The following is a 26,522-nucleotide window of genomic DNA, read 5'->3' as shown; positions in this document are numbered from 1 at the left end:
CTATAAAATCATGAGTGGTATAGAGAAAGTAAATAAGGAAATCTTATTTACTAGTTCTCATAATACAAGAACAAGAGGCCACCAAATGAAATTAATAGGTAGCAGGTTTAAAACAAACACAAAGTATTTTTTCACACACTGCACTGTCAGCATTTGGAACTCCTCGTCAGAAGGTGTTGTGAAGGCCAATACTATAAGGAGGTTCAAAAGGGAACTTGATAGATTCATGGAAGATAGGTCCATCAATGGCTGTTAGCCAGGATGGGCAGGAATGGTGTCCCTAGTCTCTGTTTGCCAGAAACTGGGATTGGGTGACAGGGCATGGATCACTTGATGATAACTTGTCTGTTCATTCCCTTTGGGGCACCTGCCATTGGCCACTGTCAGAGGACAAGGTACTGGGCTTGATGGACCTTTTGTCTGACCCAGTACAGCTGTTCTTATGTTCTAATGCAAATGGAGCACTTCTCAGAGGATGTACCTGAGGAAATAGAAAGCTACATCCTCGATAGGAAGCCCAGAACTGTAATTGAGGCAGGGGAGATCAGAACCAAATGGGTGGAGGTGGCAGAGAAAACGAAAGTTAGTAGCAGCTGGAGCAGATACCGGAAGGGGCAACCCAAGACAGCACCCCACCATCTGACTCAGCCTAAGGTCCCACCTTGCAAGAAGAAGCCCTCCACACAGCCAGGGAGACCCCAGATGCCCTTTCGTTCCACCACCCCACTCTCCAGCCACCAGCCTCGCCCCAGCCCACAGTCAGCTGAGTGAGGCTTTAAATGTAATGAACTAGGACATGTGAAGGCCAACTGCAACAAGAGTAGCAGATGACTACAACTTATCTCCCTGAGATGACTACAACTTATCTCCCTCCAAGAGCCTTCAGGCCCAGATGTCTCACAAATACCCCATCGACATCCATGTGATTTGCACTGACTGAGGTTCTAGCCCAGCTGAAGACAATAGGCAGACAGCAGGCAAACACTCCAGACACTTTTAAAAGGATCATGATATTTTTTTAGTTACTTATTATAATTCTTCTTCTTCTTCTTCTTCTTATTTTTGTATTATTTTCTCTGGAATCTGGATCTTGACTATACTTTTGCCAAGAAACTTGGACCTTGACAAAGAATAATTGATTACCCTTGATCTAGCCCAATAAGCACAAACTTTTAAAAAATACATTCTGATCATTTAATTTATTTATTTGGTGGGAGGCCTTAATTTTAGGATGACCAGTTGTAGTCAACTAGGCGAGGATTTGCAAAGCCACCTGTATTTGTAGTTAACATGTTTATTGCAGAAATGCCTAAGAACCAGCCAAGAGCTGGGCCCTAAAGTGCTAAGCAATTCATCCATTCTTTTAAACAGGAATTGTGTGGGTCCAATTCCCTTGGTTGGCTTTGAAAATTGCAGCTTGTAAATTTGAGTGGGAACAAAGGCCCACATTCCACAGTGGGAGAGACAGACAGAGCTCCTATTTGTGACCTCATCAGGCACCCAGATCTCTGAGGCAGCTTTGAGAACATAAGTCTTGCTATATTGTTAAGGAATGAAAAGCATGCTCAGTTCTCACTGAATTCATCTTCCATGTTGGGGTACTCAGCCCGTTTTATGGCCATGTCCATGTTATCTAAAGCTGAGTCCAAAAATCACAGGCAGCTGAAATTAGGGTCGAGTTTAGAAAGCTGAACCCTGAATCAAAGTGTTAGGCAGGCCTAGTGTGCACTTAAAAATTAGATCGACTGATCTACGTCCCTCAGGGCTGTGAAAAATTCCACATCCTGTGTGATATAGGTAAGTTGGTCTAATGCTTGGTGCAGACATGGCTTGGGTGACAGAAGAATCTTCTATTAACCAAGCTACTGCCTCTTGGATAAGTGGATTAACAACAGCAAGAGAAATTCCATCAAATTAAGAAATGTCTACACTACAGTGCTACAACAGCACAGCCACACCTGTGCCATGCTAGTCGCTGTAATGACAACACATCCTCATCTGTGGCTATAAGATTTTTCTTCCTAAAGGGACTATAACAAACTAGTAGAATTAGTCTCCCCAGGGAGCCAGGCTCCTAGGAAAGAACATAGGCCTGACCACCAACTCCTGTTGGACAACAGGGAAAGATAGTTTAATGTTGAAATGTGCTTCAACAAACCAAAATGAATTGCTTCCATTTCAGGAAGGTCAAAATGCTTTGTTTCAACAGAAAAAGTCAAAATAAAATGTTTTGACATTTGCAAATTGACATTTTTTATTTGTGTTCTGCAGAAAATTTCAAATATTTTGTCCTGTTTTGGAACAAAAATAGATGTTGGAATGTGGGAATTCCCCACAGGACAGGAACTCTGAATTTCGCTCCACTCTAGTTACTACTTAACATGCATGAGGGTAGTAGAAGGCACCTAGTCAAGCCATAACACAACAGTGATGAAGATAAATACAGAACACAGCTACGGGAGAGCTGGATGTAGGTAAAATATGTCCTTACCTTATGGGCTGCCATGAGAGCTTGTTGGTATGTGGTAGGCTAGGGAAACAGAAGAGCATCACAGGTTAATATAAATGGAATGATCCTTTCAGGATAAGAGATGTAGAGTCCCACTTACAGCCTTGTATATTCAGACTGACTCTATAAAGCCCCTCACGGCAGTCAACACCCCTCACTCGGCATCTGCGCATATCTACACTACGCTCCCGGCACAACAAAACCTGCATGCAGCAACACAAGCAGCAAACGCAACAACCCCAAACATCGCTCTGAAGTCTAGAATGTCTGTTGAGTCATCATGAAGTGATGGAAACAGCTACAAGAATGGTAGAAGAGTCTTTTTTCAGAATATCACCAAGTACAACCATCACTGGCATTCACAGTCTGCTGCTGTCCAGTTTTTAGGTCCTCAGCCATTTTGACTTTTAACACACGTGACTTTATTAATGACATCCAGAAAACAGCACGAGTTTCCAGTTACTAGTCATTAGGTTACAAGAATAGCACCAAATCTTCAATCAAATTGGCATACCTCAATTTCAGGGGAGCTCTGCTGATTTACACCCCTGTGGGACTTGGCATCACTGATCTAAAGGGAAGTACATTTACACAAGCTAGGGATTTGGTCCCTTGTGTTTAACTTGTGTGATTTTCAAATGTGTTGTATTTCAAAATTAAAGTTTTGAAGAGCTAAACTCCACTGAATCAGTATTTTGTTAGTATCTTTGACTTTGTGAACCCACTTCAGTGCAGTATGGTCCATCTGCAGGTGGAATTGATCACAAGATACCTTTGCTGTTATTACAGGATGGTTCAGGTGGAGCTAGTAGTGAACTGGCTTTGACCAGCCAGGCTGGCTTGCAGCCACTCCGACTGGATAAACAAGTGAAGAGAGAAGTGGGGCCCAAGCGTGCTAAGTGTGGGAATAGAAAGCGTTTCCTGCTAGAGCCTGCTTGTGGATGTATACACCCCCTGAGAAAGAGATGATGATAAAAAATGGCTATGAGAATTGCTTTAGATGAACAGTCTCACCTGTGGATTTTGGCCTTGTGGGTGCCCAGGAACTCCCCATGCTGGAGCAGCACCTGCTTGAGCCCTCAAGGACAAGGCTTGAGGGTCCGGGACTGTCCATAGCAGAAGGGGTATAAGCATTGATTCTTGCTTGCCTGCTTGGTTGCTGGAAAGCATGTATTTAGTAATGTGTGAAGGCTGGGAATCTCATTATACTCTGGCAATAAAACCAGTTATACTTATACACCTGGTGTGGCTTCCCTGAGTGTATCTGAGCCCCCCTTTGGCACAACACCTGGGTGTAGCTGGCAGGATACACTCAGTGATATTCCTGGGAGGTGTAGCCGGATGTGGGGTAAGCGAGGATGTGAGGTTGTGGCCACCGACAAGATACCTGGCTGTAGTAGTACCTCCCGCTGGGCACCGGTGGCTAAATTGTTATGCCGGGTGCCTCCCCTGGTTGGATGGGACAGGGACCAAGTTCCCCTCACCCTGGCCAAATTTGCCAACTAGATAGAGAAGGCAATAGAGTTATATGGGCATAATAAATTCTATAAGGATTGGGGATGGAGATGGTTGTTCCTGACGATGGTGCAAAAGCTGTCTGCAGATACTGAGCAGCTAGAGAAGAATGTCAGCATCCTGGCGGACAATCAGTGCACTCTCATGGATAAGAATAACATGCTAATAGAGGTGTTGGAAGCGGCTCAGAAGAGGCCCACAAGCAGCAGGAGATAGCTGAGATTATGGCGATCCGCTACACCCGGGATCACCATTGCTGCCTCCTGCAGAACTCCCGTCCCACTGTGTCCTTGTCCAAGGTTAGGGCCCTTATGGCATTGGACTGGGACCCCGAGACGTGGGATGGGGACATATGGGACTCCAGTGATGACAACAATGGGTGGGAAGGTGAAATTGAGACTGAGGCAGACATAAGCAGTGCAAAGGAGGTCCAGCCTCTGGTTACTAACCAAACTATGAGGCCTCCCAGAGCAGCCCCCCAACAGACACAGATAATCCGGGACTATACGGAAACAGAACTCCAGGGCCTTCAGATACAATTCAGGCAGCGGGATGGGGAGAGCATGAAGTCTTGGCTGCTCTGTTGCTGGGATCAGGGCACTCAGGCATTGCACCTGCTCTCTGGGGAGAACTTGATGTTAGGGGACCTTGCCACGGACATTGCGACCCATCAGCTCCTGGAGTGCTCAGGGGACAGCGGGGAATAGGACGTTGCTGGAGTGGATTTTTGCCATTGTAGAGCACGGGTGGCCAGATCCCATGGATTGGGATGATGTGGATAAACCCTGGAGTACAATTCCCGAGGCTTCCATTCGCCTTCGGGAAATGGAGATACAAGTAGGGCTCTATACAAATAACTTCCAGGGTCCCAACCATGAGACCTTCACAGCCTGGATGCGAAACCGTTTGCTGTGCACCTCCCCACTCCATTTGAACAGGGCCCTCTTGGCAGTTCTGAGTCCCATACATGACTGCCCAGTGGGTGAGGCTGCCTTGTTGCTGGGGCAGTTGGGGGACATTGAGGACACCAAGGCGAAGGTCCGGGTGAGTTGAACCAACCAAAAGGGGAATACTAAGAAGGAGATCCCATGCCTTTCAAAGACAGATTTTTTTGTAGCCCTACTGAAGGGAGGAACCCCAAAAAACAAGACAGATGGGCTCCTCACCAAAGAACTAGTTGCCCTCCAATGGGAAATGGTTAAGGATCAGGAGAAGGGTGGGAAGGGGGAGATGGAGATGCCTGCCCTGCCTGCTCCCTGCCTCTACCCTTCCTTGGATGAGTGGCAAACGCCGGACCCCCGATAGGAGGCCAGCAGGGCTGACGCCGTTGAGTTAATAAACAGAACTGCCGCGTCAGACCCGTGCCACCATGTAAATGTCTGGATTCATTGGTCACCATACAATAAACAGCAGATCAGTGCTCTTGTGGACACTGGGGTGAAGCTATCCCTTGTTTACAGTAATCCTTCCAAATTCCAGGGTGCACCGATACAGATTAATGGGTTTGGGGGGCAGGCCATACTTGGTAGGTGGGTGGCCTTAGTTTTGTAAATTGGGCATACCCCTCCCCATTGTGCTCACTGGTTGTTACTCCTGTCCGAAAGTATTTTATTGGCATTGACAATCTGCGGGGCCTTTCCCTTTCTGATGGGAGGTACTGGTTTGTGGTGTTAGTGGTTATGGTGGGCCACACCTTATGGGAACCCCTGGTCCAGCCCCACCCCTGGTCAGTTGTTTCACTGAGGCAGTACCGACTCCCTGGGGAACAGAAAGGTATAGGGTAGACTATTGCTGAGTTGCAGTGGGTAGTGGTCATTAAGCCAGTGGTATTTCCTTTTAACAGCCCAGTGTGGCCTGTGAAAAAACCCAATGGGTCTTGGTAGATGATGGTAGACTACCGGGCCCTGAACAGGGTGGTGCCCGCCATCGTGGCCACCATTCCTATGTTGTGATTTTAACTGAGGCCATCGGGCAGACCGAGGGGGAATGGTATGCCGTTATTGACCTGGCCAATGCCTTTTTCTCAATTCCCATTGCTGAAGAGGCACAAGCCCAATTTGCCTTCACTTGGCATGGGCACCAGTACACTTTCACACAACTGCCACAGAGATATGCCCACAGTCCCATGTCGTGCCATGGGTTGGTGGTGCGCAGCCTCTGCTTTTTACCCTCGAAGAATCCGTGACTATTCTCCACTATATTGATGATTTCATGATTCAGGGGATGGATCATGATGTAGTGGAGTGAACCTTGCAGGTGCTCACCACTCACACGCAGGCAAGGAGGTGAGCTGTTAATCCCAACAAAGTGCAGCCCACCAGCTGACCGATGAAATTCCTTGGGATGGTGTGACAAGGGGCACAGTGCCACATCCCCCTTTCTGTTGTAGACCAAATTGTCCAGCTTGCAGCCCCAACCACCAAGGTCAAGGTGCAGCGAGTGATTGGGTTATTTGGTTATTGACATAACCACATTCCGCACCTCGCTTCGGTTTTAAAGCCCCTTTATAATGTCACCAGGAAAAAAGATGGCATTTGATTGGCATGAAGCCTAGCAGCGGGTATTTGAGGAGGCTAAAGCTGCCATCCAGATCGCAATGCCCTTGGGCCCTGTGATCCTCATAGCCCCTTTCACTGGAGGTATCAATGTTGGAGGATTATGCCTCTTGGAGTCTGTGACAAAAATTGTTGGGTGCCCACAATAAGCGGCCCCTCGAGCTTTGGTTTCATAAACTCCCTATACAGCCGGTATGCTCTGTTCAAGAAGCAGCTTTTGGTTTGCTATTGGATCCTGATTGAAACTGAGCACCTGACTGAGGGGCATTGACTGGGAACCGTGCCAATGGGAGCTGCAGGGGCAGCACCTGCAGACAGGGCAGTGTGCAGAGCCACCTGGACGGCATCATGCGTACGTGTAGGAACCGGAGAGAGGACATGCCACTGCTTCTAGGAGCTACCGGGGGCAGTGCCTGTGGTTGCGGCAGTGCGCAGAGCCACCTGCCCACACCTCCGTGTAGGAGCCGGAAAAGGGACATACCCCTACTTTTGGGACCTGCTTGAGGTAAGCACTGCCCGGATCCTGCACCCCTGACCCCCTCCTGTGGCCCAACCTCCTGCACCAGCCCTGATCCCCTTTCTGGACTCTGAATCCCTTTGTCTCAGCCCAGACCACCCTCTTGCATCCAAACCCCTCATCCCCAGCCTCACCCCTAGCCGAAGCCCTTACCCTCACGTACCCCAACCTCCGTCCCACCCTGGAGACCTCTTCCTCACCTTGAACTCCTCATTTCTGGCTCCAATCCAGAGCCCTCACCCCCTTCCGCACCTCAACCTCCAATTCTGTGAGCATTCATGGCCCGCCATACAATTGCCATACCCAGATGTGCCCTTGGGCCTAAAAGTTTTCCCATCCTTGCCCTAGATGGTGTATTAAATGTTTTGACACCTAAAATAATGGAGACACAAGGTGGGTGAGCTAATATCTTTTATTGGACAAACCTTGGTTAGTGAGAGAGACAAGCTTTTGAGATTCACAGAGTAAAATCTGTGTAATCACAGGACAAAATGCGGGGGTTAGTGGGTTATGGATAGTTGTAATAAGCCATAAATCCACTTTATTTTTGTCCCATGACTACATGGGTGTTAATAGGCCTGTGATGGAGTGCACTCATCCAGCACTGGGCGACAAAGGGTTAGCTCCACACTGTGGGCTGAGGAAGCCACACACCCTGAGCCCTGCTGGGCATGCTCCAAGAGTAGCAGCACTATAAAAGGGGAGCAACTCACATCAATTTGGGCAGATAGCCAAGGAGAAAGGAACACAAGAATGGCCATACTGGGTCAGACCAAAAATCCATCTAGCCCAGTATCTGGTTTTCCCACAGTAACCAGAGCCAGGTCCCCCAAGGGGAATGAACAGAACAGATAACCATTCCCGCCTTATGGCAAACAGAGGCTAAGAACACCACCCCTGCACATCCGGGCTAACAGCCATTGACGGACCTATTCTTCATGAATTTATCTACTTCTATTTTGAACCCTATTCTGAAGTCTTGGCCTGCACAGCATCCTCTATCAAGGACAGATGACAGGTTGACTGTGCATTGTGTGAAAAAATACTTCATTTTTTGGGGGTTTAAATTTGCTGCCTATTAATTTCATTGGGTGATCCCTAGTTCTTGTGTTATGAGAAGGAGTAAATAACACTTCCTTATTTCCTTTTTCCATATCAGTCATGATTTTATAGATCTCTATCATATCCCTCTTACTCATCTCTTTTCCAAGCTGAAAAGTCAAAGTCTTACTAATCTCTCCTCATACAGAAACCATTCCACACTCCTAATAATTTTTGTTGCCCTTTTCTGAATCTTTTTCAGTTCCAATATATTTTTTTAGATGGGGCAACCACATCTGCATGCAGTATTCAAGATGTGGGCGCACCATGGATGTATCTAGAGGCAAGATGATATTTTCTGTCTTATTATCCATCCCTTTCTTAATGATTTCCAACATTCTGTTAGCTTTTCTGACAGCCACTGCACATTGAGTGGATGTCTTCAGAGAACTATCCATAATGACTCCAAGATCTTTCTTGAGTGGTAACAGCTTAGGCATTACTTTGCATTTATCGACATTGAATTTCATCTGCCATTTTGTTGCCCAGTTACCTAGTTTTTAGAGATCCCTTTGCAGCTCTTTGCAGTCTGCCTGGGAGGTTACTATCTTGAGTAGTTTTGTATCATCTGCTAATTTTGCCACCTCACTGTTTACCCCTTTTTCCAAATCATTTATAAATACATTGAATAGGACTGTTGCCAGTACAGATCCCTGGAGGACACGACTATTTACCTCTCTCCATTCTGAAAACTGACCATTTATTCCTACCCGTTGTTTCCTATCTTGTAACTAGTTAACAATCCATGAGAGGACTTATCCTCTTATCCCTTGACAGCTTACTTTGCTTCAGAGCCTTTGGTGAAGGACCTTGTCAAAGGCTTTCTGAAAATCTAAATACACTATGTCCATTGGATCCTCCTTGTTCACTTGCCTTTTGACCCCCTCAAAGAATTCTAGTAGATTGGTGAGACATGATTTCCCTTTACAAAAACCATGTTGACTCTTCTCCAACAAATTATGTTCATCTATGTAACTGACAATTTTGTTCTTTACTATAGTTTCAATCAATTTGCCTGGTACTGAAGTCAGGCTTACTGGACTGTAATTGCCGGGATCATTTCTGGAGTCCTTTTTTAAAATTGGCATCACATTAGCTATCCTCCAAACATTTAGTACAGAAGCTGATTTAAATGATAGGTTACATTTAACTGCAGTTAGTAGTCCTGCAATTTCACATTTGAGTTCCTTCAGGACTCGGGTGAATACCACCTGGTCCCTTAGAATATGTGCTAACTACTAGTGGTGCTAAACTATCTGTTTGATCTTGTATTCAGATGTGACATTCTGAATACTTTTCCCAGACATGAAGAAGAGCTCTGTATAGCTCAAAAGCTTGTCTCTCTCACCAACAGAATTTGGTCCAATAAAAGATTTTACCTCCTCCATGTTGTCTCTCTAATATCCTGGGACCCACATGGCTACAACAACATTGCATACCTAAAATGGTAACATGCATCAGTAGAAACTGGAATTGAACCCCCCAACTATTCAACATCAGGAATGCAGCACATTCAGTTACTCAGACACATCTTCTGGGTGGGTGATGAATGCTTTGTCACTGGATGAAAAACATGGGAGGTGACTCTTGGGAGAGCATAGGGAGGGAACAAATCAACAACAACAAAAAAACCCACTGTGAAGTACTGGGAGTGTATCAACAAAGACCTGTCTCAATATCGTAGGGCCATATCCTCAGATGCTGAGAATTGGCATAGATAAGCAGACTCTAAGAGAGCTACTTTTATCAACACTAACTGTAGATCTGGCCCCATCAGAGCTATGGATCCATTGCTCCAGTGTTGATAAACTATATAGCCAATTGCTTGACCACACTTTGGTTCATTATGAAATATATTCAAGAGGACAAATGACCAGTATCACTCAGGTTTATTGCTATAAGCCAATAATCATAGAATTATATTATCGCTAGACCATCCCTGAGAAGTGTTTGTCTAACCTGCTCTTAAAAACTTCCAATGACAGAGATTCCACAACCACCCTAGGTAATTTATTACAGTGCTTAACCACCCTGATAGTTAGGAAGTTTTTCCTAATCTCCCACCTAAACCTCCCCTGCTGCAATTTAAGACAATTGCTATCATGTCCCCTCTTAGTCTTCTCTTCTCCAGACTAAACAAAACCTGTTTTTAAAATGTTTCCCCATAGGTCATGTTTTCTAGACTTTTCATCACTTTTGTTGCTCTTCTCCGGACTTTCTCCAGTTTGCCCACATCCTTCCTGAAATGTATCAGCCAGAACTGGACGCTATACTCCAGCTGAGGCCATATCAGAGTGGAGTAAAGCAGAAGAATTACTTCTTGTGTTTTGTTTACAACACTCCTGCTATTACATCCTAGAATGACTTTGACTTTTTCATAACATTGTTACACTGTTGACTTATGTTTAGCTTGTGATCCACTATGACCCCCAGATTCCATTCTGCAGTGCTCCTTCCTAGGCAGTCATTTCCCATTTTGTATGTGTGCAATTGATTGTTCCTTCCTAAGTGGAATACTTTGCATTTGTTCTTATTGAATTTCATCCTATTTACTTCAGATCTTTTCTCCAGTTGGCTAATGGCTCAGATATCTTCCCAGTCAGTTACCTGAATATTGTAGAATGTATTTTGTCAGGCTCTGGCACCTTGAAGACGTTTAACTTGTCTAAGTAATTTTTCACTTGTTCAGTCCCTATTTTAGCCTCAGATACAACCTCATTTTCATTGGTGTTCACTATGTTAGACATCTAATTGCTACTAAACCGTTGGTGAAAAATGAAACAAAATAGTCATTTAGCACTTCTGCTGTTTCCATATTTTCTATTACTGTTTTTCACACCTCGTTGAGCAATTGACCTACCCCGTCCTTGGTCTTCCTCTAGCTTCTAATGTATTTGTAGAAATGTTTTCTTGTTATCCTTTCTGATTATAGCTAGTTTAATCTCATTTTTGCCTTGGCCTTTCTAATTTTATCCCTATATGCATGTGTTGTTTGTTCATATTCATCTTTTGTAATCTGACCTAGTTACCACTTTTTGTAGGCCTTATTCTGACTCCTATTGTCTTCACTGGAGTTACTCTGTATACTCAGATTTAACTGAGAGCAATCTGTACATGCACCAATTTCCTGAGTAGAACCGATCATAAAAATGAATAAAAACAAAATTCTGTGGGGGAGGGGAAAAATGAAATTTGAGTCTTTTAAAAAACCTGCAAAATTAAAATGACATGATTTTCTATTGTTTATTGGAAATTGTTATTGGTTGGTTTTCCAAAGTCTTTTGAATTTCAAAATTTTCCGGTTTTATTTGTTTTTCACTTTTCTTTCTTTCCTCTCCCCTTTCGTGTACTTTTTCTCCCCCCACCCTTTTGTATCTGAACAAGTGGGCCAATAAGGACAAAATGACATAAACAACTAAAAATGCCAAAAAAAACCCAACCCATGCACTCCCTGAACAAGAACAACCCACTTCACCCAAAAGAGTCTACATGTTTCCATTTCCTAATTGGACTGGAAAAGGGAATATTTACTTTAATGAATAATTTCCGTGAAAATTTTGAATTAATGGTTTTCGATGAAAAAAACATTTGAAAAAGGTTCTGTCATAAACGGATAGTTAAGAATTAATAGAATAGAAGTACTTCATATCTCTTTTGCCTGGAAAGGGTTAACAAGAACAGTGAGCCTGGCTGTCACCTGACCAGAGACCAATCAGGGGACAGGATACTTTCAAATCTTGAGGGAGGGAAATTTGTGTGTGTGCTATTAGTTTTTGGTTGTTGTTCACTCTGGAGGCTCAGAGGGACCAGACATGCAACCAGGTTTCTCTCCAATCTCTCTGATACAGGCTCTTATAAGTTTAGAATAGTGAGTACTAGGTAGATAAAGCGAGTTAGGCTTATGGTTGTTTTCTTTATTTGCAAATGTGTATTTGGTTGGAAGGAGTTCAAATGTGTATTTGGCTGAAAGGAGTTCAAATTGGTATTTTGCTGAAAGGATTTTAATTTGTACTTGTATACTTTGGCTGGGAGGGTATTCCCAGTGTCTATAGCTGAAAGACCCTGTACCTATTCCATTTTTTAAATTTACAAAGATAATTTTTACTGTTTTTTTCTTTCTTTAATTAAAAGCTTTTCTTGTTTAAGAACCTGATTGTTTTTTTATTCTGGTGAGACCCCAGGGGACTGGGTCTGGATCCACCAGGGAATTGGTGGGGAGAAAGGAGGGAAGGGGGAGAGAAAGGTTAATTTCTCTCTGTGTTAGGATTACTTTCTCTCTCAGGGAGAGTCTGGGAGGAGGAAAGAGAAGGAAGGGAGGAAGGTGAATTTTCCTCTCTGTTTTAAGATTCAAGGAGTTTGAATCACAGTGATCTTCCAGAGTAACCTAGGGAGGGGAAGGCTGGGAGAGGCAACGGTGAGGGAAAGGGTTTACTTTCCTTGTGTTAAGATCCAGAGGGACTGGGTCTTGGGGGTCCCCGGGCCAGGTTTTGAGGGGGGACCAGAGTGTACCAGGCACTGGAATTCCTGGTTGGTGGCAGCGCTACAAGTACTAAGCTGGTAATTGAGCTTAGAGGAATTCATGCTGGTACCCCATCTTTTGGACGCTAAGGTTCAGAGTGGGGAATTATACCATGACATGGTGTGCAGCGTCTGGGATAGATAGATAGATAAGGTAGAATCCAAAAGTCAGTGAGGTTTTTATTTCTCTCCCTGCTAGCTATCTGCAGGCAGACTGAGAGGTTTGGGTTTAGGAGCAAAAGCCAGTAGGATTTTTTCTTTCTCTTTCGCTGCTAGCTGTGTGTAAAGCAGGCTAGAGGAGATTGTTTTTAAAAGCAAAGGTCTGCAAGTTTTTTGGTCTCTCCCTTCTGAGTACTCTGAAGGCATAGGCATTAAGTTTAACAAGGGTCTTTTGTTAAACAAAGGGACTCCAGTTGTGAGTCACCATATACCAGCAAAACACATTTGCAAATTAATGTTTTTTTTTTCTTTCTAACTCTGTTGGGAATAGCTAGGTAGAAGGAGTTAAAAACAGACTCTGTTGCTAAGTAACCCTAAGGAGGCAACAGAGAAGCAGCATTTCAGGCAATAAACACCAGAGGGTGCCCCAACACAAGAAAGCAGAAACCGTGACTACCAAGGACACCGTGAAACAGGAACGGGGAAAACTGGAGGCAGAGGAGCAAATCAAAGAGGCAGACCACAGGCGAGACATGGAAAAGAAACAAAAAGAACTAGAAATAAAACAAAAAGAGATGGAACTGAGGAAAAAAGAAATGGAATTGAGAGAAAAAGAGCTGAGAGAAAGAGAAAAAGAGGCTGCCCACAGGGGAGAACTGGAGATAAAAGAAGAGAGAGAAAGCATGAACTGGAATTAGCACAGGCTAGGCAGCATGCTCCAGCCAACCCCAACAACCCTTCTCCAGTTATTGTTCCACATCCCAAGAAATTTCCCAACTACAAGGCAGGTGATGACACTGAGGCCTTCCTAGAAAATTTTGAAAGGACCTGCCATGGGTACAGCATCTCTGAAGACCAGTACATGATAGAGCTGAGGCCACTGCTCAGTGGACTGTTAGCAGTGGTGGCAGCTGAAATGCCTAAGGAGAACATGAACGATTATAAACTTTTTCAAACCAAGGCCAGAATCAGAATGGGGCTAACACCTGAGCACGCCCGTCGGAGGTTCACAGCCCTAAGGTGGAAACCAGATGTATCATTCACCTGACACACCTACCACATTGGAAAGAATTATAATGCCTGGATATCAGGAGCCAATGTTAAATCTCTGGACGAGATGCACCTCCTAATACAATTGGAGCAGTTCTTAGAGGGTGTTCCGGAGGAAATAGGAATGTATATCCTAGATAGGAAGCCCAAAACTGTCACCGAGGCAGGAGAGATTGGAGCCAGATGGGTGGAAGTGGCAGAAAAGAAAAGAGCTACTATCAAGGGGAGCGAATATCACAGGGGTCACACCGACAATAAACTCTATAACCCAGGGCAACACAAGACCCCACCTACAACCCAAGGAAAGCCGCCGATGCCCTATTCTCTCACCTCACCAATCTCCAGTAACCCACCTCGGCCAAGTGACCAGTCAGCTGGGCGTTGCTTCAAGTGTAATGAACTGGGACATATAAAGGCCAACTGCACCAAGAACCCCAACCGAGTGCAGTTCATTATATCTCCATCACTCCAAAGTTCCCCAGGCCCAGATGCCTTTCAAATACCCTCGGAGCAAAAGGAAATTTTGAGAGTGGGCGGAAAGAAGGTTATTGCATGGAGAGACACGGGGGCACAAGTGTCAGCTATCCACCAATCCTTAGTGGACCCCAAATTCATCAACTCAAAGGCCCAAGTGACAATTTACCCCTTCATGTCACAAGCTGTAAACTTGCCTACAGCTAAACTGCCTATCCAGTACAAAGGCTGGTCAGGAATGTGGACTTTTGCAGTCTATAACAATTATCACATCCCCATGCTACTAGGGGAAGGCTTGGCCAACCAGGTAAAGCGGGCCAAGAGGGTGGGAATGGTCACATGCAGCCAAGCCAGGCAAGCTTCCACACCCATCCCTGTTCCTGAGCCGTCCACAGGGGCCCTGTCTGTGTTAGCAGAGACCCAGACAAAGATAGTGGACCTGGATCCCTGCCAACGACTGCAACAGTCACAGTACCTCCAGTCCCAGACCCGGACCTGGAAACGCAACCAGCACCAGAACCATTGCCAGCACTGACACCAGCTCTTGCAAAAGCATCTTCAACTCCAACGCCAGAGGGCGCCAGCGAGCCTGAACTGGCAGAAGCAGCAGACCACCATACCCAAAAGGCTCCTCCAGAACCTGAAATACCACCTGGTGCACCAGCGGAGAGCAGTTCACCAGCCACGAAAACAACCCCATCACCTACATCGCTTCCCGAGGGACCAAGCCCAAATCCACAGTCTAAGGAAGAACTGGTGTCTCCAGCCTCCAGGAAACAGTTCCAGACTGAGCTGGAAGCAGATGACAGCCTTCAGAAAGCTTGGGCGGTGGCACGGAGCACCCCACTGCCTCTCAGCTCTTCTAACCGATCCCGGTTTGTTATAGAACAAGGGCTTTTATATAAGGAGACTCTTTCTGGTGGACACTGGGAAGACTGGCATCCACAAAAGCAGTTGGTGGTTTCAACTAGGTACTGGGGAAGCTTTTAAGCTTAGCCCATGATCATCCCATTGGCATGCTGGGGTGAACAGAACCAAAGACAAGTTGGGGAAGTCCTTCCACTGGGAGGGGATGGGCAAGGAGGGTTGCCAAGTATGTCTGGTCTTGTGAGGTGTGCCAAAAAGTGGGAAAGCCCCAAGACCAGGTCAAGGCCCCTCTCCAGCCACTCCCCATAATTGAGGACCCATTTCAGAGAGTAGGTGTGGATATTCTGGGTCCTTTCCCAAAAAAGACACCCAGAGGAAAGCAGTACATACTGACTTTCGTGGATTTTGCTACCCGATGTTCGGAAGCAGTAGCTCTAGGCAACACCAGGGCTAAAACTGTGTGCCAAGCCCTAACAGACATTTTTGCCAGGGTCAGTTGACCCTCCGATATCCTTACAGATTCAGGGACAAATTTCCTGGCAGGGACCATGAAAGAACTGTGGGAAACTCATGGGGTGAATCACTTGGTTGCCGCCCCGTACCACCATCAAACCAATGGCCTGGTGGAAAGGTTTAATGGAACTTTGGGGGCCATGATACGTAAATTTGTGAATGAACACTCCAATGACTGGGACCTAGTGTTGCAGCAGTTGCTCTTTGCTTACAGGGCTGTACCACATCCCAGTTTAGGGTTCTCCCCATTTCAGCTTGTGTATGGCTACGAGGTTAAAGGGCCATTACAGTTGGTGAAGCAGCAATGGGAGGGGTTTACACCCTCTCCAGGAACTAATATTCTGGACTTTGTAAGCAACCTACAAAACACCCTCTGACACTCTTTAGCCCTTGCTAAAGAAAAACCAAAGGATGCTCAAAAAGAGCAAAAGGCCTGGTATGATAGACATGCCAGAGAGTGTTCCTTCAAGGTAGGAGACCGGGTTATGGTCTTGAAGGCGCAACAGGCCCATAAAATGGAAGCATCATGGAAAGGGCCATTCAAGGTCCAAGAGCGCCTGGGAGCTGTTAACTACCCAATAGCATTTCCCAATTCCTCCCTAACGCCCAGAGTGTACCACGTTAATTCTCTCAAGCCCTTTTATTCCAGAGATTTACAGGTTTGTCAGATTACAGCTCAGGGAGGACTAAGTACTAAGCTGGTAATTGAGCTTAGAGGAATTCATGCTGGTACCCCATCTTTTGGACGCTAAGGTTCAGAGTGGGGAATTATACCATGACAGGTTCCAACCTGCTCTACTGAATCTATTTTCTCCCTGGGACTATTCAAGCCTCAAGAGAAACGAAAGTCTAGCTCAGGGGTCAGGAACCTTTCAGAAGTGCTGTGCCGAGTCTTCATTTATTCACTCTGATTTAAGGTTTCGCGTGCCGGTAATACATTTTAATAGTTTTGAAGGTCTATTTCTATAAGTCTATAATATATAACTAAATTATTGTTGTATGTAAAGTAAATACGGCTTTTAAAATGTTTAAGAAGCTTCATTTAAAAGTAAATTAAAATGCAGAGCCCCCCAGACTGGTGGCCAGGACCCGGGCAGCCTTCGGCACCCGTGCCATAGATTGTCTACCCTTGGTCTAGCTTATTGACTAGTGTAAATGGATTTATGCCACCAGAAGATCAGGCCCAAGTATTTACTGAAACACTTACTGAAAGTATCCAAGGATCCCAGCCATCAGTATTCCACCCAGAATGAGTACTTTTTTCATGACCGTGATGATGGTGCTGAAATGAGAAAGGTGAAGTACAGAAGGGAGTAATGTAATAAGAGCACAAAAAATAGAACAGATTTATTAATAATGTTCTTGACAGCCTTACTCAGGCTTCAGCATTTAAAACGTCTAAGCCAGCAACAGATGCTGTTTCTTCCTTTCTCAGGGTTGTTTTAGGTGGTGTAACTGCAACATAGTCTCTCATGTTGTGAATTGCTTTCCTCTTTCATAGACTTTAAGGCCAGAAGGGAACATCATGATAATCTAGTCTGACCTCCTGCACATCGCAGGCCACAGAACTTCACCTATCCACTCCTGTAAAAGAGCCCTAACCTCTGGCTGAGTTACTGAAGTCCTCAAATCATGGTTTAAAGACTTCAGGGTAGAGAGAATCCACCACTTACACTAGTTTAAACCTGCAAGTGACCCGTGCCCCATGGTACAGAGCAGTGGTCCCCAACATGGAGTCTGCGGGCGCCATGGCGCCCACGGGCGCAACTTAATGCGCCCGCATTCTGGCTCCCAGGAGAGCATCCACCAAAATGTTGCTGAATTTCAGCGGCATTTCGGCGAGGACACCTCTCGATGACGACGCTTGTAGCGACAAGTGATGTCATCGAGAGGCATCACCCTCGAATTTCGGCGGGGATGCCTCTTGCTGACACCGCTTGCCATCAGCAAGTGATGTCATCGAGAGGCGTCGTTCCCGAATTTTGGCAGGGATGCCTCTCGATGACGTCGCTTGTCAACGGCAAGCGGCGTCATCGAGAGGCATCGCCACTGAAATGCCACCGAAATTCAGTGGCATTTCGGCAGGTGCTCCATCGCCGCAGTGGTCCTTCGGCTGGTGCCCGCCAGCCAAAAAGGTTGGGGACCACTGATACAGAGGGACGGCGAACCCCCCCCCCATGGTTTCTGCTAATCTTACCTGGGGAGAAATTCCTTCCTGACTCCAGATATGGTGATCAGCTAGACCCTGAGCATGTGGGCGGGACCCTCCAGTTAGACACCTGGGAAAATCTCTGTAGTAACTTTGCTACTTTCACCTTTTCCCTCTGCATAACTCATGGGCAAAAACCACCTTTTGAGAGCAGACACACAGCAGATTGAGCTCTGACTGCAAAACAGTTAGAGAAAGAATCCTTCAGTCACTGGGGAAATAAAAAAATCTGACAGGGGGTCAGTTAAAATGTGCCATAGGCCAGCACTGCCATGCAGCAGTTCCCAGCTTCTGCCCATCCTTTCCCCTTCAGATCAGCAACCCCGGAACCCTGCCCCTCTAGGGTTACTACCTCTGAAGTACAATGAAAAAACAGGACTTCTAGGACAGCCCAAAGGCCACGAAACTAGACAGCTGGCAACATGCACTGAGCATCATACAGACTTCCTGAGACAGCTATGTCAGGACAGGGCCTAAATAGCTTGGAAGGGCTGGTCTCTAGGAGGTGGTCTCTCAGTGGAATATTTATTACAAACACACACACACACACACACACACTTCCTCCAGCAGGGCATAACACATACACACATATACACACTGAGCACTTCTCTTTCCTTCCAGCAGGAAACAACCTCCTGTTCCCCAACAACTTCATAATTCTCATTTATGTTTCAAAGAATTCCTTGTCCTTTTTCATGGCTGTAAGACGTCTGTATATCATGTTACAGCATTTTTACAAATCTGTCTTCTGTTCTGAATTGGGCTTCCTTTTCTGTAAGCTACTGTAACTGCAGTTTCCTTCCTTTCAATTATTTATCTGTGTTTTGTTTGACTGTTATTTGTATTACTTATTGCCTTTAGCACACTATTTTGTTTCTCTCAGCACTGTGCCGGTTGATGACCTGAAGCTATTTAATGCATGTTTTAATAGCAAGCAATCAGGTTTACTTTTAGGTATTTTTTTCCTATTTTTATGAATACAGATTTCACAATTTCAAGGAAATTATGAGGTGTATGTGTGACGTTGCACTCTATACGATTTTATGACAATATGCTAATGAGTTTAAATATAATGTAACTGGAATATGCTTCATGCAAAAGGTCTCTTGTAAGGTATCATTACAACACTTATAATCTACTGAGTTGTGGCCATCCTATTTGTATAAATGTATCTCTCTTGTATCTGAAACTAGAAATATGAAATATAACTTTGAGGGCCTATTGTAATTATGCAAAGTGTGGGCCATTAATGGTGGTCTGGAATCTTGATGACTCCCATTAACCAGGACAATTGACTGTAGACGGCTCTGTTTTACCTGTAAATCTCCCTGTATACGTGTGTGCTGGCAAGTGGGTAATGAAGTCTTACAGTGACATGTGATCATGTCACCTGAACTGGAATCCATCTTTAACCTGGTGCTTTTCCATTGAGAAGGAGTAGGCAGAAACCTAGAGAGGGACAAAGGATTCCTGTTTTATGCAAAATATACATAAATGGGTGGAACAGAAAAAAGGGAAAGTCATCATAAGGAATACCCCAGCTACCACCTGAGCTGGAACAAGGGCTATACCAGGGGAAAGGACTGTGCCGACGAGGAAGGCATCCAGTCTGAGAAAGACTTATTGAAACATCTCTCAGGGTGAGATTTTATCTGTACTCAGTTGTATTACTGTATTAGGCTTAGATTTGTAAAAGCAGCAAAGAGCCCTGTGGCACCTTATAGATTAACAGAAGTTTTGGAGCATGAGCTTTCGTGGGTAAATACCCACTTCGTCAGATGCATGGGATCCGACGAAGTGGGTATTCACCCACAAAAGCTCATGCTCCAAAACTTCTGTTAGTCTACAAGGTGCCACAGGACTCTTTGCTGCTTTTACAGATCCAGACTACCACGGCTACCCCTCTGAGGCTTAGATTTGTGTGTTTAATTTTATTTTGCTTGGTATTCACTTTGTTCTGTCTGCTATTACTTGGAAACACTTTAATCCTACTTTCTGTATTTAATAAAATCACTTTTTACTTATTATTTAACCCAGAGTAGGTATTAATACCTGGGGCGGGGGAACAGCTGTGCATCCCTCTCTATCTGTTATAGAATCATAGAATATCAGTATTGGAAGGGACCTCAGGAGGTCATCTAGTACAACCCCCTGCTCAAAGCAGGACCAGTTGCCAACTATATTATCCCAGCCAGGGCTTTGTCAAGCCTGACCTTAAAAACCTCTAAGGAAGGAGATTCCACCACCTCCCTAGGTAATCCATTCCAGTATTTCACCACTCTCTGAGTGAAAAAGTTTTTCCTACTATCTAACCTAAACCTCCCGCACTGCAACTTGAGACCACTACTCCTTGTTCTGTCATCAGGTACCACTGAGAACAGTCTAGATCCATCCTCTTTGGAACCCGCTTTCAGGTAGTTGAAAGCAGCTATCAAATCCCCCCCACCATTCTTTTCTTCTGCAGACTAAACAATCCCAGCTCCCTCAACCTCTCATAAGTCATGTGCTCCAGCCCCCTAATCATTTTTGTTGACCTCTGCTGAACTCTTTTCCAATTTTCCCACATCCTTCTTGTAGTGTGGGGCCCAAAACTAGACGCAATACTCCAGATGAGTCCTCATCAATGTTGAATAGAGGAGAATGATCACATTCCTCGATCTGCTGGCAATGCCCCTACTTATACAGCCTATAATGCTCTTAGCCTTCTTGGCAACAAGAGCACACTGTTGACTCATATCCAGCTTCTCGTCCACTGTAACCCCTAGGTCCTTTTCTGCAGAATGGCTTCCTAGCCATTCTGTCCTGAGTCTATAACAGTGAATGGGATTCTTCCGTCCTAGGCAGGACTCTGCACTTGTCCTTCTTGAATGTCATCAGGTTTCTATTGGCCCAGTCCTCTAATTTGTCTAGGTCCCTCCGTATCCTATCCCTACTCTCCAGCGTATCTACCACTCCTCCCAGTTTAGTGTCATCTGCAAACCTGATGAGAGTGCAGTCCACACCATCCACCAGATGATTAATGAAGATATTGAACAAAACCGGCCCCAGGACCGACCCTTGGGGCACTCCCCTTGAAACCGGCTGCCAACTAGACATGGAGCCATTGATCACTACTTGTTGAGCCCGACGATCTAGCCAGCTTTCTCTCCACCTTATAGTCCAATCATCCAGCCCATACTTCTTTAACTTGCTGGCAAGAATACTGAAGGAATGTCTAGTATAGTGAATGCTTACGGGAAGAAGGTAGGTTTAGAAGAGAAAATAAGGAAAGAGCAAGTAAAAAATCACTTAGAAAAGTTAGATGCCTGCAAGTCACCAGGGCCTGATGAAATGCATCCTAGAATACTCAAGGAGTTAATAGAGGAGGTATCTGAGCCTCTAGCTATTATCTTTGAGAAATCATGGGAGACGGGGGAGATTCCAGAAGACTGGAAGGGGGCAAATATAGTGCCCATCTATAAAAAGGGAAATAAAAACAATCCAGGAAACTACAGACCAGTTAGTTTAACTTCTGTGCCAGGGAAGATAATGGAGCAGGTAATCAAAGAAATCATCTACAAACACTTGGAAGGTGGTAAGGTGATAGGGAATAGCCAGCATGGATTTGTAAAGAACAAATCATGTCAAACTAATCTGATAGCGTTCTTTGATAGGATAACGAGCCTTGTGGATAAGGGAGAAGTGGTGGATGTGATATACCTAGACTTTAGTAAGGCATTTGATACAGTTTCGCATGATATTCTTATAGATAAGCTAGGAAAGTACAATTTAGATAGGGCTACTATAAGGTGGGTGCATAACTGGCTGGATAACCGTACTCAGAGAGTAGTTGTTAATGGCTCCCAATCCTGCTGGAAAGGTATAACAAGTGGGGTTCCGCAGGGGTCTGTTTTGGGACCGGTTCTGTTCAATATCTTCATCAACGATTTAGATGTTGGCATAGAAAGTACGCTTATTAAGTTTGCGGACGATACCAAACTGGGAGGGATTGCAACTGCTCTGGAGGACAGGGTCAAAATTCAAAATGATCTGGACAAATTGGAGAAATGGTCTGAGGTAAACAGGATGAAGTTCAATAAAGATAAATGCAAAGTGCTCCACTTAGGAAGGAACAATCAGTTTCACACATACAGAATGGGAAGAGACTGTCTAGGAAGGAGTAGGGCAGAAAGAGATCTAGGGGTCATAGTGGACCACAAGCTTAATATGAGTGAACAGTGTGATACTGTTGCAAAAAAAGCAAACATGATTCTGGGATGCATTAACAGGTGTGTTGTAAACAAGACACGAGAAGTCATTCTTCCGCTTTACTCTGCGCTGGTTAGGCCTCAACTGGAGTATTGTGTCCAGTTCTGGGCACCGCATTTCAAGAAAGATGCGGAGAAATTGGAGAGGGTCCAGAGAAGAGCAACAAGAATGATTAAAGGTCTTGTGAACATGACCTATGAAGGAAGGCTGAAGGAATTGGGATTGTTTAGTTTGGAAAAGAGAAGACTGAGAGGGGACCTGATAGCAGTTTTCAGGTATCTAAAAGGGTGTCATCAGGAGGAGGGAGAAAACTTGTTCACCTTGGCCTGCAATGGTAGAACAAGAAGCAATGGACTTAAACTGCAGCAAGGGAGATTTAGGTTGGACATTAGGAAAAAGTTCCTAACTGTCAGGGTAGTTAAACACTGGAATAGATTGCCTAGGGAAGTTGTGGAATCTCCATCGCTGGAGATATTTAAGAGTAGGTTAGATAAATGTCTATCAGGGATGGTCTAGACAGTATTTGGTCCTGCCATGAGGGCAGGGGACTGGACTCGATGACCTCTCGAGGTCACTTCCAGTCCTAGAGTCTATGAGTCTATGAGTCTGTCGGAGACCGTATCAAAAGCTTTGCTAAAGTCAAGGAATAATACATCCACTGCTTTCCCTTCGTCCACAGTGCCAGTTATCTCCTCATAGAAAGGAATTAGGTTAGTCAGGTATGACTTGCCCTTGGTGAATCCATGCTGACTGTTCCTGATCACTTTCTTCTCCTCTAAGTGCTTCAGAATTGATTCCTTGAGGACCTGCTCCATGATATTTCCAAGGACTGAGGTGAGGCTGACTGGCTTGTAGTTCTCTGGATCCTCCTTCTTCCCTTTTTTAAAGATGAGCACTATATTAGCCTTTTTCCAGTCATCTGGGACCTCCCCCGTTCGCCATGAGTTTTCAAAGATAATGGCCAATGGCTCTGCAATCACATCCGCCAATGTCTTTAGCACCCTTGGATGCAGCGCATCTGGCCCCATAGACTTGTGCTCGTCCAGTTTTTCTAAATAGTCCGGAACCACTTCTTTATCCAAAGAGGGCTGGTCACCTTCTCCTCATGCTGTGCTGCCCAGTGTAGCAGTCTGGGAGCTGACCTTGTTTGTGAAGACAGAGGCAAAAAAAGCATTGAGTCCATTAGCTTTTTCCATATCCTCTGTCACTAGGTTGCCTCCCTCATTCAGTAAGGGGCCATCCCTTTCCTTGATTTTCTTCTTGTTGCTAACATACCTGAAGAAACCCTTCTTGTTACTCTTAACATCTCTTGCTAGCTGCAACTCCAAGTGTGATTTGGCCTTCCTGATTTCACTCCTGTATGCCTGAGCAATAGTTTTATATTCCTCCCTGGTCATTTGTCCAATCTTCCACTTTTTGTAAGCTTCTTTTTTGCGTTTAAGATCAGCAAGGATTTCACTGTTAAGCCAAGCTGGTCGCCTGCCATATTTACTATTCTTCCCACACATCGGGATTTTTTTTTCCTGCAACCTAAATAAGGATTCTTTAAAATAGAGCCAGCTCTCCTGGACTCCTTTCCCCCTTATGTTATTTTCCCCAGGGGATCCTGCCCATCAGCTCCCTGAGGGAGTCAAAGTCTGCTTTTCTGAAATCCAGGGTCCATATTCTGCTGCTCTCCTTTTTTATGAGTTTGCCTTGTATAAGCTTTATACAGGGTAAAATGGATTTATTTGGGGTTTAGACTCCACTGGAAGTTGGGCATCTGACTGTTAAAGACAGGAACACTTCTGTCAGCTGCTTTCATTTAAGTCAGCAGCTTTGGGGCACGTGGTTCAGACCGTGGGTCTGTGTTGGAGCAGATGGGCATGTCTGGCTCAGCAAGACAGGGTGCTGGAGTCCCAGGATGGCAGGGATAGCAGGGGCAGAAGTAGTCTTGGCACATCAGTTGGCAGTTCTCAAAGGAGTCTCTGTGATCCAACCCATCACAGTATGTTTGAGAGATAATAGGGGACAGACAATAATTATTTAATGACAGTTGATGGTGCAATTCAAAAAATTAAAGCTTTATATCCATTAAAACACAAGCTGTCAACACCGTATGACAAGATACACAAAGTAACTATTCGTTAATCAAACTCTAGTTCTCAAGGAGCATTTTCTTTACTTTGCCTAGCTGCACATTTTAATTATCATCGATGAAAATATTGTTTTATCAATTGGTGTGCGTGTGATGAAATTGATGTTTACTGACATTTGCCAATAAAATACTGCTGCTTCCAAACCTAACTACATTGGCTTGTCATTGGGTAATTGGCCCCTTAGGAGAGATGGGTCCAGTACTGCCTGTGACTAATCAGCTGCCTCCATGCTGATTTTTTTTTAATTGAAATTCTTCACATGCTGGACATCATCATCATCATATCAGGCAATATACACATTAAGTCACTAAAAACAGAGTCAAACCAGCCCACAGCATCCATAACCGCTTTAGTTGCTTCCTGGCCCACAGTTTCCTCTGCCCAGATGAGAGGAGCAAACCGATTACTCAAAGTGAGACGAGAAGAGGGAGAAGGAAACGGGATGGGGATTACAAGGGAAGGAAGGGCCATCTGAGCCATCCTAGAGTCCTGTGAGGCAGATGCAGGCCTTACCCGCTGCAGGACTGAGACATGGAGAGAGCTCTGCCCTTAGTCCTCACCTCTTCCACAAACTCTGAGTCTTCAGGAACCTTGCCCTCAAATGCACTGACCACCTCAAAGGATGAAACCCTTCCCCCTCCTCAATCTCTGCCAACAAGGCAGCCCGGACTCCTGGGTTCTAGTCCAGTTCTAGGAGGAAAGCGAAGCGGGGGAGGGAACCCAGACTGCTGGGTTCCAAGTATAGAGCTGGGAGGGGAGTGAGGACTAGTATCTTGGAGGCGGGCGTTGGGGGGCTGGGAGCCTCCTGGGTTCCGAGCCCCACCTGGGTGGGGGGTCTAGTGGCTGGGGAAGGGGGCCGGACTCCTGGGTTCCAAGCCCAGCAGCCAAAGCCCCCCACTACCTCCAGCGCTGGCCCTGCCCAGCTCTTACCGCAGGGGGCGCCATGCTCCGCCAGGAGCCCGCTTGGATCCAGTGTCCCTGGGCTGGACTACCACTCCCAGCATGCCCTGCGCGGGACTGCAATTCTCGACATGCCCTGCGGGGCCTCCCCGCCTCTGCGCTGGGAGGGGGATGGAGAGGGGGGAGAGTGTATGGTTCTGCACCCCCATCTTTCCCCATGCACCCCAATCTCCTGCACCCCATCCCTATACCCCCAGCCCTGTACTCCAGCCCTACCATTGCACCCCCAGCTCTCCCGATGCACCGCACCCCCAGCTCTCCCGATGCACCCCAATCTCCTGCACCCTATCCCTTTACTCCCAGCCCTGCCAATGTGCCCCCAGCTCTCCCCGTGCACCCCAATCTCCTGTACCCCCATCCCTGTACCCTCAGCCCTGCCAGTGTGCTCCCAGCTCTCCCCATGCACCCCAATCTCCTGCACCCCATCCCTGTACCCCCAGCCCTGCACCCCCAGATCTGCCTGCCCCTGCATCCCCCATCCCTGTACCCCTGATCTGTGCCTGCACACCAGCCCCTCTGTATTCCAGCCCTGCCAGTGTACCCCAGCTCTCCCCATGCACCCTCAGACCCTATACCACCAGCTCTCTCTATGCACCCCAACCCTGCATCGTAGCTTCACCTCCAGCCCCGCCAGTGTACTCCAGCTCTCCTCAAGCACCCAAATCTCCTGCATCCCCCATCCCTAAACTCTCAGCTCTGCCCCTGCACCCCCCAGCCCTGTACCCCCAGCTCAGCCCTGTACCCCCAGCCCTGCCCCTGCATCCCCCACCTCTATACTCCCAGCTATGCTGCTGCACCCCAACACTCCCTGCCCCCCACACTCCCCAAAGTATTTGGGGAAAAATCACTCTGTGAATGGTTCCTGGGGAGGGGCATTGGCGGGGAACAGGAGGAGAGGGATTTGGGGCTGCAGCGAGGAGAGGGGGGCTATAGGGAGGAGGATAAACAGGGATGGGAGGCAGAGGAGGGAAGAGGGGTTGGGGTCGGAAGTGTTGGGGGGTGGAACACTGGAGAGAACAGGTGCAGGGGCAACTGTCAGCCCCACATGCTCTCTTCTCCTGTGCGTGTGCCCAGATCTGAGGGGTCCAGCCCCTAGGTGGGACAAAGCCCTCTCCCTGCCCCTTACATGTGTGTGCCGTGATCAAGGGAGCCCTTTCACTCCTCTCTGCCCCTCCCCCCAGTGCCCTTT

At 46.1% G+C, this 26,522-nt stretch overlaps 1 protein-coding gene across 7 annotated transcripts in view; it reads right to left on the bottom strand.

Moving 5' to 3' along the window:
- The window catches only part of LOC115637977 (histo-blood group ABO system transferase 1-like), a 60,873-nt gene that overhangs the window by 18,625 nt on the left and 15,726 nt on the right, over positions 1 to 26,522 (bottom strand). For 3 of the 7 annotated variants that reach the window (XM_030539571.1, XM_030539574.1, XM_030539572.1), the window contains exons 2-3: positions 16,986 to 17,060; positions 2,492 to 2,530 (exon numbers count right to left, since the gene is read on the bottom strand). In XM_030539571.1, the coding sequence (XP_030395431.1) occupies positions 2,492 to 2,530; positions 16,986 to 17,044 (98 nt within the window). In that variant the 5' untranslated portion in view covers positions 17,045 to 17,060. The other 4 variants (XM_030539569.1, XM_030539576.1, XM_030539573.1 and 1 more) reach the window with 3 other exon arrangements.

Source organism: Gopherus evgoodei, chromosome 21 (genome assembly GCF_007399415.2).
Source record: "Gopherus evgoodei ecotype Sinaloan lineage chromosome 21, rGopEvg1_v1.p, whole genome shotgun sequence".
Taxonomy (NCBI): Eukaryota; Metazoa; Chordata; order Testudines; family Testudinidae; genus Gopherus; species Gopherus evgoodei.
This window is presented reverse-complemented; position numbering and strand designations above follow the sequence as displayed.